General features: G+C 53.7%; 1 protein-coding gene across 1 annotated transcript in view; it reads right to left on the bottom strand.

Moving 5' to 3' along the window:
- The window catches only part of ADARB2 (adenosine deaminase RNA specific B2 (inactive)), a 672,719-nt gene that overhangs the window by 27,872 nt on the left and 629,902 nt on the right, over nucleotides 1–14,945 (bottom strand). The window contains exon 7 of the mRNA XM_017962507.3: nucleotides 11,824–11,992. Within this exon, the coding sequence (XP_017817996.2) occupies nucleotides 11,824–11,992 (169 nt within the window). The remainder of the gene's footprint in view (nucleotides 1–11,823; nucleotides 11,993–14,945) is intronic.

The following is a 14,945-nucleotide window of genomic DNA, read 5'->3' as shown; positions in this document are numbered from 1 at the left end:
AAAGCACGGCAAAACAGAAACGGGAAATCACCTAAGTGTGTCTTAACAGGGAACTGGTTACATAAATGAGGGTGCATTCTTGGCGCCCTGGCCTGCCTGACCATGGGTCCCACAGCTCCTGTGCCTCTGCGGCGGGCCTGGCTTGCTGGGATGCCCTCAGGGCCAGGAGGCCACAGCTGCCCCATCTGCACCTTCTGCCGCATGGACCCTCTGCCCCTCACCGGCTCCTGCTGGCCTCGACCATCACATCACTTAGGACACTTGTGACTGCTCTAAAAACACCGGGCTCTCACGCTGTCCCCTCCAAGGTCCCCTCCTTGTGTCCAGCATCATTATGGCTGCCTCCTGCCGGGCTGCCCCTGCCCTGGCCCTCAGGTGCCTGTGGTTTAAATCTCCTGGCACTGCTGAGCACCGGTCTGGTGTGCAGATGGAGGTGCCTGAAGCGTAGGAGGAAGCTGATGGACAGTTCGTCCCTTCACCAGCAGCTGTGTTGTGTTCAACGGTGGAGACAACCCATCTGGGCTCTCAGCGACCCCACCCCACAGGCTCTTCCTCAGTGTGACCGGGACACCCACAGGGTGGGCCTGCACCTGCCCTGAGCCTCTGCAGCTTGGGACGTCTCAGCCCGAGGCGGTGGGATGATGCCACCTGGGACTGGGTCCTCTGACCTCCTGGGTGCTCCCTCAGGTCCCGGCCGCCATTCTGCAGAGACTGCTGAGTCCGTGAAGCAGATCCAGGGCCTCCACCCACCCCAGCTGATCTGCCAGGAAAGGGTCCCTGCTGCCTGGGGGCTGCCTCGGCTGGTGCCACGTGGGGATGAAGTGAGCCAGCCCCCGAGCTCAAAGGGAGGGCTTGGGAGTACACGAGGGCCTTGTTGTTTTAGGGCCACCTGCAATGGACTTTAGGTGGCCCTAGGGTTTTGGGGTGGTTTGCTTCACAGCAGGAGACAACTCACCGGAGTCCGTGGCACAGCCTGAGGGGTCTTTGGGCTGCCCGCAGCTTTCCCAGGAGCTCACACAGGTCAGGCCAAGGGGAAGGGAGCACAGTGCACACCCCCAGGCTCTGTGGTCCGATTGCTCGTGTTCCCAAAAATTCACATAGAATCCTCACCTCCCAGAGTGCTCCCCAGCCCCTTCCACCATGGGAGGACATGGCACAGGGCGCTGTTACCACCTGGGAAGCCTCACCAGACATGGAAAACGCTGGAGCCGAGACCTTGGCCTCCAGCCTCCAGCACCAAGAGGAGCAAATTCCTGTGGCGGACCAGCATGTTCCGCCGCAGTGGCCGGGATGGACCAAGACTGGGTGGACGCTGTCCTGACTGCTGACGTTTGGGGTGTGAGGCATCTGGGGACACAGGGCAGCCCGCTGGGGTCAGGTGGGGTCACGGGGCAGCCCGCTGGGTCAGGTGGGGTCACGGGGCAGCCCATTGGGGTCAGGTGGGGGCACGGGGCAGCTGGGGTCAGGTGGGGTGGGTGGGATATTCAGCCGCTTCCAATTATTTTCAGTAAATTACTTCCAGGCCACACGTCTCACTTCTCTCCTCAAAAACCTATCTGAAAAACACACTTTTTCTTGATACAACTTCTCCGGCCAAGTCTACCTGCAACACGCTGGTAAAACGTAAAATTCCTCAGCACGAGAGCGAAGAGGATGATCCCCAAGCACGTCTCTCCATTCCTGGGTCCTGACGATTCCTCCTCACCTCGGCCACCTGTGCGGGGGCCATGCTTTCCCACTGGGAGGACGGTTTCCGGGACATGTGGCGTCTCCTCCTCGTGCCTGTGCGGTCTGAGAGTCCTGCGGTGGGGCCTCTTGGTTCTGGGCACAGAGGACACTTTTCACTCAGCCCGGGGACCTTCGGTTCCTTCTGTGAAGACGGCGGCCATGAGATGACGCCTTGTGACTCGGGCCTCAGCCCTTCGCCTCCGTCTCTGCGTCTCTGTGTTGGGTTGGCAGCATCCACGCTGTCTGGGTCATTGCCGAGCGTCCCAGGTCCCCACTCAGCCCGGCTCGTGTTTTCTCTTGTCCCCTGACTGGAGTTCCAGTTCTTACCTTGCAGATGCTGGGCTTGTCACCCTCTGCCATCTCCACAGCATCTGGGCAGGGTCCCCCCAGGAACTGGGCTCTGGTCTCGGGAGCCATGGCCGAGGTCGGTGGTGCTGGTGCAGGAGGGTGGAGCCGTGGAGGTCGGTGGTGCTGGTGCAGGAGGGCGGAGCCGCGGCGGCAGCGGGGCTGCGGATTCTTCCATTATTACTTTTTGTGTTTGGTAAGTGTTAGCGAATTGATCACTGCTTCTTTCTTCACTAGAGGTGTTATAAAATGTCACTTAAGGCCGGGTGCGGTGGCTCACCCCTGTAATCCCAGCACTTTGGGAAGCTGAGGCGGGTGGATCACTTGAGGTCAGGAGTTTGAGACCAGCCTGGCCAACATGGCGAAACCCTGTCTCTATTAAAAATACAAAAATTAGCCAGGAGTGGTGGTGGTGCCTGTAATCCCAGCTACTTGGGAGGCTGAGACAGAGAATCGCTTGAACCTGGGAGGCAGAGGCTGCAGTGAGCCAGGATCGTGCCATTGCATTCCAGCCTGGGTGACAAGAGTGAGACTTCGTCTCAATCTATACAATGTATATTTTAAAAGGAGTGAAAATATTTTTAAACCAGACTGGGGGAACTTTGGGTTCGGTGTTTAAAAGCAGTTCTGTTAGGAAGGACCTGCACTCTGAGATTAGAACAATGAACAACACTCATTTGACCTCAGTGGAGTCAACAAATCGTGGAGGAAGGCGTCAGAATTGTTCCCAGGCGGGCCGGGTGGCCAAGAGGAGGTGCGAGAAGCTCTTGCTGAGGGAGCATTGAGCCGCCGATCTCTAGGTTGGGGGAGACGGAGCTCTGCACAGGCTAAAATTTAGATTTAGAAATCAGCCAGTGCCATATTCCCCAGAGAGCAGCTGTAATTTCTTACGGTTCATTTTCATGGAGAAAGTTTTAATCTGCTCATTTAAAGACACATTGTGATCAATAATCAAGCTCAGGTACTTAAAATTAGAAACCATATCTGAAGGAACATTAGTTCCAGGAGATTTAGATTTTTTATATGCCACTCAACGTTTGATTCTTAGAGACAAAAGCTAAAAGCACCTCTGCGGTTTTCCCCATTCTTTCAGGAGCCTGGGGTCTGGCTGTTAGTGAGAGCGTAGCCTGGCTCCACAGAGCTGGAAAAACAGGCTGCGTCCACAGGCCTTCAGGACGGGACTGTTAGGCCTGCCGCGTCCCACACAGGGGCAGGGTTTGGTCTCCAGGGCGCTCCTCAACCTTCACTTGTGGCTTTGCGGGTCAGTTCTCATTGACCTGGGAAACCACCCACTTTCTGCAGTTCCACCTGTCTTCCCAGGGCTATGGTGGTGGTAGGATTTTAGGAATCGAGTTTACTGTGACTGTATCTGTTCTCTGATTTCCTGAAGACTGAATGGGTGATTTCTCTCGCCTGCCAGTGCCGGCCCCCCAGGGCTGCTGTGGGATGGCCCGAAACAGGGATGTTCCCCAGTTCTGGAGGCCAGAGTCTGAAAGGCATCTGCCAGGTCGTGCTTCCCCTGGGAGCGTGTGGCTGGTGCCACCCCCCAGGGTCCCTGTCCTCCAAGCACCCACTGCCCCTGAGGTCACAGAGGAGGCCAAGGACACCTGGATGCGTCTGTCCCTGGCCCCTGCACTCAGGTGCAGGCAGCTGGGCCCTGTACTGGGCTCTGTCCCTGCCTCCCATCCTCTCCCCTTCCTGCTTCCCCAGCCTTTTTGCATCAGCACGAGGCCCTGGGCAGACTGAGATGCCTCAGGGACCTGGGACTCTAGAGCATCCTCTCACGGCCTGGACCCCCAGTGGGCCCGGCTGCACATCAGGCCATTTGCTCGGGGCTGGTCTTAGCGACCAGGCAGCACCCTTGGGCTCTAAGTGGTTACGTAATCATCGAGTCAGTGGTGTCTGTGGAGCCCCTGAGATGTGAGGACACAGTTCTAAGTGCCACAGGGAGGACCTGATTTGTCATGGGAGACAAGATGGTCACAGGCCCTTGGCCCAGGAAGAGGGGCTTCTGAGCAGGGGCTTGGTCTACAGCTTTCTCTGCTGGGGCGCCCGGAGCCTGATGAGTGATCGGTGGTGTCAGGGTACCAAGGCAGGGGGAGTGGGGGTTCTGCCCAGCAAACAGGCTCAGAGTATCCTCCTGTGGCTCAGTCGTGGGTTCCCAGAGACCACAGTGGATTTCAGATGCAGCGAGGGGCGTGTGGCCTGCCAACACCCACAGATCCTTCTGAACGGCAGAGAACATTAGGTGTGCATCGTGGGAGGCATGCAGGATGGAGACAAAAGACTCGTTCAGTGATCCCCAGAGCAACGCTGAGGGCGCCTGAGAAAGAATCACAACCCCATCAGCACAGGGCGACCTGCCTCGGCCCTTAGGGGTGGGGACGGCTGCACCATCACTGTCACCCACAGCAGCACCCACACCCATGCCCACACCTACACCATCATCCACACCCACATCCACACCCACACCATCACCCACACCTATCCACCGTCACCCATGCCCACACCTACACCATCACCCACCCACATCCACACCCACCATCACCCACACCCACACCATCACCATGCCCATACCTACACCATCACCCACACCCACATCCACACCCACACCATCACCCACACCTACACCGTCACCCATGCCCACACCCACACCATCACCCACACCCACATCCACACCCACATCACCCACACCTACACCATCACCCACGCCCACATCCACACCCACACCATCACCCACACCTACACCATCACCCACACCCACATCCACACCCACACCATCACCTACACCTATACCTGCCCGCCCTATGGCCATGGCCCCACCATCTACCCACACCCACATCCACACCCACACCATCACCCACACCTACACCATCACCCATGCCCACATCCACCACCCACACCATCACCCACACCCATGCCCACACCTACACCGTCAGCTATGCCCACACCTACAGCCTGGCCCACACCCACACTGTCACCCACACCCACACCATCACCCACACCCATGCCCACACCCACACTGTCACCCACACCCACACCTACAGCCTCACCCACACCATCACCTACACCCACACCACGCTGTCACCCACACCCACATCCATACCTTTCCCCAACTCGAGTGCTCTCCCGTACCCTGGTGCACTGAACGACTGTGGCTGCAGGAGGCCAGAAGCCCACACAGAGGACGGAGGGGACATCAGATGATGTGTAAGGAAATGTGAAAAAAGTTTTCTCCACAATGTTTTATGGCTCATTTTAAGCCACTGTAAAAATTTCAAGGTTTCTATCACACACTTTCATATTTTGCTGTAAACCGCTCTTACCACGGACATTGTGAAGTGAAATCTATTATTATTCATGAAATTCCGTACCCAGAAGAAGGTCTGCTGCCACCCAGGAATATTATTACAGGTATTATTGATCTGTCAGGTGATGTCTGTGCATGCCTTTTGATCTGCAGGTGGGAAGTAATGTAGCTGTGTTGTTTGTTTAGATATTTTGATACAAAAGATCATTTTTCATTGATATCAAAGGGAAATTGCAAAGAGAGTGACCAATTTGTCTGGCGGACGCACTTTCTGTACCTTAATGATATATACAATTCTATCCATTTATTCTCATTTTAATACATGAAAGTCGCACGAAGTCGGAGATCAAAAGCCAGCCAGACATTTATCTCATGGCTGCCCAAACAGAACTGCATCTATTTGCAGAGAAATTTCTAAATGACGAAGCAAATATGACCATGGGTTCCTGGCCTCGTGTGGGATGAGACTCGTGCTCTTGAGGAGAGAAAATCCGTAGGTTTCACTGGTTTCAGCATATCCCTAAAATGTATGAGCAGCACACATACCTTTGGAGCCCTGGCCGAAGTCAGTGACTGAGCAGAAGATGCATGCTTCACCGCCGTACAGTCGTCTGCCTGGCGCATCAGAGGCCTGCAGTCCTTTCAACTTCCAGGTCCCAGGGCGGTGTCAATCACGCCACAGCAATTCCTATTTCACATCGTGGCCATTCGGACAAAAGAGCAGGTTTCCTTCATTCACGAGCGCAGTGAGCCGTTTCTGGACGCTGACCGCGTGGAGCACTTTGTGCCTCGCGGGGGTGTAAGGAAGCCTGGCAGGCCTCAGGTGGACGGACAGGCTGGGACGGTTGGAAGCAGCCCTTTCCTGCGCTGGGGCCTCCCCATGGTGTAGACGTCTCCTTGGGGTGGGTCTCAGTGGAGCCGTCATAGCCAAGTCAGCCGGCGCTTGAAGACTGCTGCAGCCAGCACCAGGGCAACGTGGAGGCTGCACTCGCCAGCCTGTGCCAGGGAGGCTCCAGGCACTCTCCCTGCCAGCCCACCAAGGTGTTACCAATGGTGCTGTGAGGGGTTCAAAGCCCTTGTCCCCTCCTGCTGTGGCTCAGCCTCCCCTTGCTCCCTTCTCCCTTCCTCCCTCCCTCCCTCCTATCTCTCTATCATCTGTCTTCTATCATCAATCAATCATCTAATCTATAATCTATCTTCTATCATCTATCATCTATCTACCTATCATCTATCACCTATTAGTTGTCTATCATCTAATCTATAGTGTATGTATCATCTATCTGTCATCTCTATCCATCTATCTGTCATCTATCGATCTATGTATGCCTGCCATGTGCCATATCATCTATCTGTCATCTATCAATCTATATATGCCTGCTATGTGCTGTATCATCTATCTGTCATCTCTATCCATCTGTCTGTCATCTATCGATCTATGTATGCCTGCTGTGTGCCCGCACCCACCGTGCCAGACACTGAATGCATGACGTGGAATGAGACAAGGTCCCTGCCTGCCAGAAGCTTAGAGTTTGGTGGGAAGGATTGATTCTAAGGAGGGTGAGGGCCTCTCGGGTTCAGACAGCGGACTTCTAGCAGCCTCAAATATGTTATTTCTGGATGAGACCATAGTATGCTGCTAACAATCAACTCTCAAAAGAAAGAAACCAGGATGTGTGTGTAGCTTTCCAATTTCCATGGTGTAAGCACCATCACTGTGGCCGATTTCAAGGCCCCAGCGTGAGGTCACTGAGCAGGTTTGGGCAGCGATGAAGGGGTTTGGAAAACAGCATGATTTTGTGGTATTTCTACCACACAGATACAAGAGGTGTAAATAATTTCAAGCCCACAAATAACAGTAAAATAATTTGGAGTGGTGGGTTTTGAGTACTTATTACCTTTGTTTTACTATAACTTATTTAGTTCTAAGTTTATGTAATTTAGTTTTTAATAATGACTTATTTGACAACCAACTTTCAAAACTGCCTGCACATCTCATCATGGCCCTCAGGACGAGGCTGGCTCCTGTGCACCCAGCGCCGGGCACAGTGCCTCGTGTGAGGTCATTTCCACGGCCACGTGTGTCCTCCCCCAGCTTCACAGACGGCGACTTCCACCTCCGTGTCCTCAGACTCCACTCTCCACAGAGCCCTGGCCATCATGAACTCCCTGACTTAGAATATTTCATCCGTATTTGTGTATGAAGGATCTTTTATGTTGAATGTTATTTAAGCCCTAGGTTTAATTTTTGTTTTTGTACAGGATAGAAAGCAGATGAACACATACGTTATCAGATGGTCTCTCTGTACAAATAATGCACAGCCCAGATGCTTATGGTCTGGAATCATTAGCATAACATATGCTTCCGCTCAGAAACGGCAAGTGCGGCGCAATTCTGAAACAGCTCCTGCCTTAGCACGGACATCCTGGTCTATGCTTAGGTCTGATTTTGGCAGATACACAAGTACCTTCTTGCCAAAGGCTGTGTCCCCAGGCCACTGCTTGTGCCTGGCCCAGAGCAGAGGCCCCGAGTGGTGGCACCACTTCTGTCATCGTCGGGACCACTGTTTCCCCTCCTACCCCTCCTGCTCACCAAAAAGGGCTGTTGACCGAGGGCTCCCGAGGACCACCGAGGGCCACTGAGTGCACCTCACCATGGCAGGCACACTGCAGCCGAGCAGCCCTGAGTACACCCCACCATGGCAGGTACCCTGCAGCCGAGCAGCCCTGAGTACACCCCACCGTGGCAGGTACCCTGCAGCCGAGCGACCCTGAGTACACCCCACCATGGCAGGTACCCTGCAGCCGAGCAGCACCGGTGAGCCCTTGGGCGCCAGAACTCAGATGCAGAAGCAGACAGTACCTGGAACCGAATGCCTGCAGGCTCCATGCAGGGAACAGCGTGGCGGCAGGAGCTGAGAAGGGAAAGGCGTTGGGGAAGAGGGAGGCAGGCAGAAGGAGCAGCTCAGGGAGCTCATCAGTGAGGGAGGGTGAGTGGAGCAGAGATGAAGAGATGGGATACGCACAGCCAGGGAGGAGGATGAGATGGAGAGGGAGAGACAGAGACAGAGAGAGAGAGAGAAAGAGTGACAGAAACAGAGAGATGAGGACAGAGATAAAAAGACAAAGATAAGGAGAGAGAGACAGAGACGGGCACACAGAGAGAGACAGAGACAGAGAGACAGAGACAGACAGACAAGGACAGAGATGAAGAGACAAAGCAAGAGACAGAGAGACAGAGGGAAAGACATAGAGACAGAGGCAGAGACAGAGGCCGAGAGCAAGAGAAGGAGGGAGAAGAGATGATGGGGACAAGGGGAAGCTAAGTCTAAGACAGGTGAGAACCAGGGACAGAACCAGAAGGTGGGCTGGGCGTCAAGGGGCCTCGGCCAGTGGCTGGGGGCATTTCAAGCTCTGCCTGTGCCCCCACAGCCGGGCACCCCTCTGTCTACTATACCCCTGTCCTGTCACCAGACTCGAGAGTGAAGCACTTGTGAATGGAGAGAGAGGACACAACTCTGTTCTAACCCGGCAGGCGCTTAGGATTAATTCCTGGACAAATTCAGGAGTTCTCACTCCAGCCACCCAGAGCCATGGGCGTGACAATTTCCACAAACTTTTATTCTCTTTTCAAAAGGAGTCTAGAATTGCCCCAAATTCCCAGTCACTGAAAACCCCTGGCCGGGAAGCAGTGTGGACCTTTGTTTTTCAAGGAGATTTTGTTACAGAGAGAAAACCCTGCCCCTTGAGTGGCCACTGAGTGCCCGGACCTGCTGGCGTCGTGTGGGTTTTACCCGATGTCCAGCGTCGGCGTGGGTTTTGCACCTGTACCCAGACCTGCTACGATCCCGCGTGGGTTTGCGCCCGTGTCAGCGTGCGGCGTGGAGTTTTACCTGTGTCTGGACCTGCTGGTGTTGTGTGGGTTTGCCTGAATCAAGCGTCGCGTGGGTTTGCACCGCAATGCGCCCGGACCTGCCAGGGCCGCGTGGGTTTGCACCCGTGTCCAGCATCGCGTGGGTTTGCACCTGTGCCCGGACTTTCCGGCATCACATGGGTTTGCACTTGTGTCTGGATCTGCTGGCGTTGCGTGGGTTTGCACCTGTGCCCGGACCTGCTGGCGTCATGTGGGTTTGCATCTGTGTCCAGCGTCGCGTGGGTTTGCACCTGTGTCTGGACCTGCTGGCATTGCGTGGGTTTGCACCTGTGTCCAGCGTCGCGTGGGTTTGCACCTGTGCCTGGACCTGCCGGTGTCACATGGGTTTGCACCTGCGTCCAGCTTCGCGTGGGTTTGCACCTGTGCCCAGACCTGCTGGCATCATGTGGGTTTGCACCTGTGACCGGACCTCCTGGCGTCGTGTGGGTTTGTACCTGTGTCCAGCGTCGCGTGGGTTTGCACCTGTGTTTAGCCCACCGTCTATGGATGTTGAAGATCCCAGGACAGCCAGGTTTCAATTCTGTAGATGCTAATTTACTTCATTTTTCTGGGGCACCAGAGAGTAAATTTAGAAACCCAATGCTATCTTAGGGCACCAAGAGAATTTCAGTTGAGGTGAAAATTATTGCTTTTTCTCCGTCATGAATAGATGAAAACATTACAAAGGAGGAAGACATTTTCTTCTGAAAAATGAGCTATTTGTCGACAATGGGCTGTTCCCTATGATGCAGAAACCACGACCGGCTTTGGTCTGCTGTCATTAGGCCGACCCTGCGGCTCTCCAGCCAGGAGTGCCCAGAGCTGGGAAGGAAAGGGCACCATTTTCCCCAGCTCTCCTACCATTTCCATGAGAAGGCGGAACCACTGCTGTCAGGACTGGGGTTTCATCTGCCTGGGCCCCAGAAGCCAGTCTATGTGGATCCTGGGGAGCAGAGCTGTAGGGGACTGTAGGGGCTGGGGCAGGTGAGGCGGAGGCAGGTGCAGCGGGGGTCTCCCCTTCCCTCCTGGGCTCTGTGTCCCCTGATGTCACCCCCTTGACCTCCAGCCCCTTGGGTTTTGTGGACAGGCCAGGGCCCAGCGCTCGGGGTTAGGATGGGTAAATAGTCGTCCTACTATCTGTTGGGCACATGGCAGGTGCCCGTCCCGTGCAGGCACTGGAGACACAGCCCACCCCAATGGGGCGTCTGTCTGTTCGGGGTGGCTGCGTTTTGATTAGGATTTTATGGGGGCTGGCTGGGCCCACCCTCTCCCTTCTCTCCCCAGGTCCTGCTGTGGCAGTCGAGAGCCCAGGACCCCGTGGGCACAAGAGCCTCCATGCAAGCCTCGGGGGTGATGCGCTGGGTCCTCCTCGGGCCTTGGGCTTCCTGCCCCTCCCCACTCAGCCTCCTTCCTGCACATCCTGGGGACCAACCTTTGCATCCCCTGCCTGGCTCCACCACAAAACGTCCTTACAGAGGGTCTCAGAGCCACAGCCTCGCTGGGAGTTAGGGGTGGTGCCCAGAGACCACATTTGCGCCAAGTGCGCTGTTTCCACTCCAGCTGCAGATGACAGAGGAACAGGACGACCAGAGTGTCCAAGGGCATTCTGGGTCACTCAACCCAGACTTCCTGTGACCATGTTGTTGTTAGTTTTTTTTTTTTTTTTTTTAAATCAGGCTTGCGGGGAGTTCATGGCTCTTTAGGGAAACTCATGCTATCCCCACACCTGTGACCCTTATTTTCCAAACCAAAGTTACAGAAATGTCCTGCAGTGGGGGTGGCGCTCTCGGGGCCTCAGGCCAGCGTGGGGGAGGCCTCAGGGCATCAGGCCAGCGTGGGGGAGGTCTCGGGGCATCAGACCAATGTGGGGGAGGTCTCAGGGCATCAGACCAAGGTCACGGAGGTCTCGAGGCATCAGGCCGAGGTAGGGGGAGGTCTCAACGCATCAGACCAAGGTTCGGGGAGGAGCTCGGGGCGTGGCAGCGACTGGAGGTGCTGGGAGGGAGGCGGGTGCCCATTCTGCACCTTCCTGCTCCTCTGCACAGAGCTCAGCGGAGGCACCTCATCCCGAGACCTCCACACGGAGGCTTTGAAAACTCCTTCCAAGAAGACAACGTCTCGGGGTGGTGGGGGCGAGTGTTCCAGCAGCTGACCTCAAGGCCTGTGGCTGTCCCTGGATGATTTTGTCAGGTTTTGGTGGAAAGCGCAGTGGGCAGGGGAGGCCCTGGCTTCTCATTAGCCTATGGCCACCCCGACTGGCCGGCAGCCTCAGGCCAGGCTGTGTTTGCCCCATGCAGCGGCAGTCTGGGGTGGCCGGGCCTTGCTCACTCGGGGACTCGGGGTGCCTTGGCCTCAGGGTGTGGGACTGAACACGCGGAATGGCTGTGGAGTTCCACGACTCAGGCACAGGGCCCTGACCTCATGTGCCCAACATCTCTGACCTCACCAGAAGTGGTACGCAGGGATCCTGGGGCTTGGCGCTCCCCACTGGCCGCAGCCAACGTCCACAAGAGGAAGCTGTGGGCCTCACCTGGCAATCTTGTCCGTGCAGGACATGGTGACCAGCTGCTCCCCCAGCAGGACGCCGTCCCAGGTCTGCACTGCACTGGGGCCACGCACGGGGACTGTCCCTTCCCCGGACTCGATCTTGGTGCGCAGGTGCCCGCGGAACTTCCTGACGAGGTGTTTGCTGCTGTGCACTAGGAGAGAAGAGGACGGGGAGGGGTGAGAAGAGGGAAGCCGCCTTGGTTTTGGGAGGTGGGAGAGGAGGAAGGACTGCAACAGAGGTCCAAGGGCCCCTCGCCATGGCCGGGCATTTGGCACGAGGAAGGGGCGTCACAAGTTAGCGCTGTGTGGGGGTGGGCTCCAGAGACACACCATCCCGCCTGGGCTGGGCCAACTTCCCAGTCAAGGGTCAGGGAGTAAAAACCCAGGCTTCATGAGCCAGACTCTCTTTTCACCAACACCTGCCTCTGCTGCGTAAACGCAGCCACGGCCTGGACCGTGCTCAGGCTAGTGAGGGGCCACTGCGTCCTCAATGCTTCATTTTCCTTCGTGGACTTGAATACGCAGTTGGATGTGTCGTTTTCAGGTGTCGTGAAATACCATTTTTCTCACTTTTCAGCCATTAAAAATGTAACTATTTATGCTTAGCTGGAGGGCTGTGCAGAAGCAGGCGGTGAGGGGGACTCAGCTCTTGCCCTGGTCCAGGTGTCAATCCTGGCTCCATGGTAAGCTGGCTGTGTAACCCTGGGAACGTGTCTCAAAGTCACTGTGACCCAGTGACTTCCTCTAACGACAGGGATAGAGCAGTGCTTGCTGCCCAGGCTGGGAGGAGTCAGCGAGGTGGCTCCTGTGAAGGTACTGGGGTCGCCTGGGCACCTCCGCTCTCACTGTGTCCCCTAATTACCAAGGGTCTCCATGGGCAGGAGTTTCCATGAGGCCCAGAAGTGACGGAGCCTCTGGTGGGTCTCCGTGGGCCCCTCAGGTGTTCTGTGTTCTCCTTTCCAGGGTCCCCTTGACACCCACCGCCCCCCCATACCACATGCCCCATAATTACCTGGAGATTCATAGTACCTAACGCTATGCATTGGGAAGAAAGATCACTGCATTCTTTGGAGAAAAGACCTTTTGAGAGGCTTCAGATGGCTTTTCACTTTGTAACCAACTAGATACTTGATGAGACAAAATTTGGACCCGTCTTTGAGTCATTCATGGAAAAAAGAGCCAAGGAGAGGTATTGAGCCTGGGCAGGCACAGCAAATAAATGCCCAGCCCTTCCCCAGATAAAGCACAAATCTCTTCTTTGCAGCTTTAAAGGTGATGGTGATGATAATGATGGTGGTGATGGTGATGGTGATAATGGAGGTGATGGTGATGGTGAAGGTGATGGTGGTGTGGAGATGGTGATATGATGGTGATGTTGGTGATGGTGATGATGGTGAAGATAATGATGACAATGGTGATGATGATGGTGATGGTAATGATGGTGGTGGTGATGATGGTGATGGTGGTGGTGATGATGGTGATGGTGGTGATGATGGTGATGGAGATGGAGATGGTGATGGTGATGGTGGTGATGATGGTGGTGGTGATGATAAATTGAACATAAAATAGTTTGTATGACTCAAAACACTTGGTTCTTTATGAACATCAACTTTCTGTGGAAGGCAACAGTGAAAGCATGGAGGAGCCATCACACTTAACAGTTTCCACAACATTATCACAATATTAGGGACTTTACTCTTCCATTTGGGGGATATTTTCTCAGGGAATGTGGTTGTTGCTGTCCCTCCATTTCTGTTAATTATAGTATCCTTATATTCTCCCAATGTTTCAACTATTGTGGTCTTTTTCGAGATCTTGAAAGTTGCCTATTATATTGTAAGACTTTTCTAAATTCTTACCAGTTGCTACTGCTCAACTAACTTTCCATGAAGTAGACTTGATAGCTTGTTAATGCCATGACAACAGGGAGGCCCGGCTTTAATTAACAACTAGTTCCTAGGAGTTAACCGAAAGCTTTCAGGTTAGACTAATTTTGCCTGAAGAGCCAGGTGCATGAGATGCTCCTGAGTGTTTATTTTTGGAGGTGTTCAGTCTTGGGCTGCCTTCTCCACAGGCTCCCTGATAAGTGAGCAGCCCTAGGGTGACCTGAATGTCGGTGATCCTGCAGAGCCCATTTCCTCTGGCTCTTTCCTGGCTAATTGTGAGAGGTGGGAAGGAGTTGAAGATGCCACTTAAGGCTGAACAAAATGCGAATCCAACCAGCAATTGCAGGGAGCTGGCCCTAAATGATCTGTAGTGGATTTAGAGTGTGCCCGAGACAGTGAAAGCGTAGAACCTCAAACTCCTGACTGCTGTGTCTACATAGATGCTCCCAAATACATTCAAACATTCTGGTCCAATTCTGACAGTCCAAGTCATCAGACTCTTCATTACGGTGTTTATTAACCTATATAAAACCCTAGATAAAATGCTTATCTTTTGAGGTCAATATCAAGGTAAATAAGGATAGTTTTTAGATCCTCATTTCTAAATGAGGATGTGCTTTAGAAAATTGTTCCAGTGAAGATTTTATTTTTAGGGGAGAATCAAAAGGAGTTGGAGACAAACAACAAGAAGCTTGTCCTCTGGGGAGCTAAAGATTTATCTAAAATGTGATGCATGGTTGCTACAATCACAAGGGGGAGAGAGAGCACCAAAAGTGAAACCAACCACAGGCATGAGAAAAGAAGAAAATATTTTTAAACACCAATAAATTTTAGATTTTCAAACTGTCTTCAAAAGGCATATCCTAGAAAGTCTACCTGTGAAGCAACCCGGTATTCATTGTAATAAAAATAATATCCACAGTAGTTACCATGTGGCCATGTGGGTACACTTTGCTTTACTTGATTGATGATGATGATGATAGTGATGATGCTGGATTATAAGGCCATTAAAATTCATTATCCTACAATGCACGGATATTATCATATTTTGCATATTTCTGTAACTCAATAGGAAAATCTGAAGACAGGAATTTAAGGAACTGTATTTTATATTCCCTGACTTCCTATGGGATTTTGATTAAACCTCTTGAACTACCTTTCTAATCGTTGAATGGAATTGGCTTAGAACAAACATACTAGGCTCTTAGCATGAACTTGT

The sequence above is a fragment of the Papio anubis genome, chromosome 11 (assembly GCF_008728515.1).
Source record: "Papio anubis isolate 15944 chromosome 11, Panubis1.0, whole genome shotgun sequence".
NCBI lineage: Eukaryota > Metazoa > Chordata > Mammalia > Primates > Cercopithecidae > Papio > Papio anubis.
The sequence above is the reverse complement of the archived record's forward strand: the minus strand, read 5'-3'. Positions and strand labels throughout refer to the sequence as shown.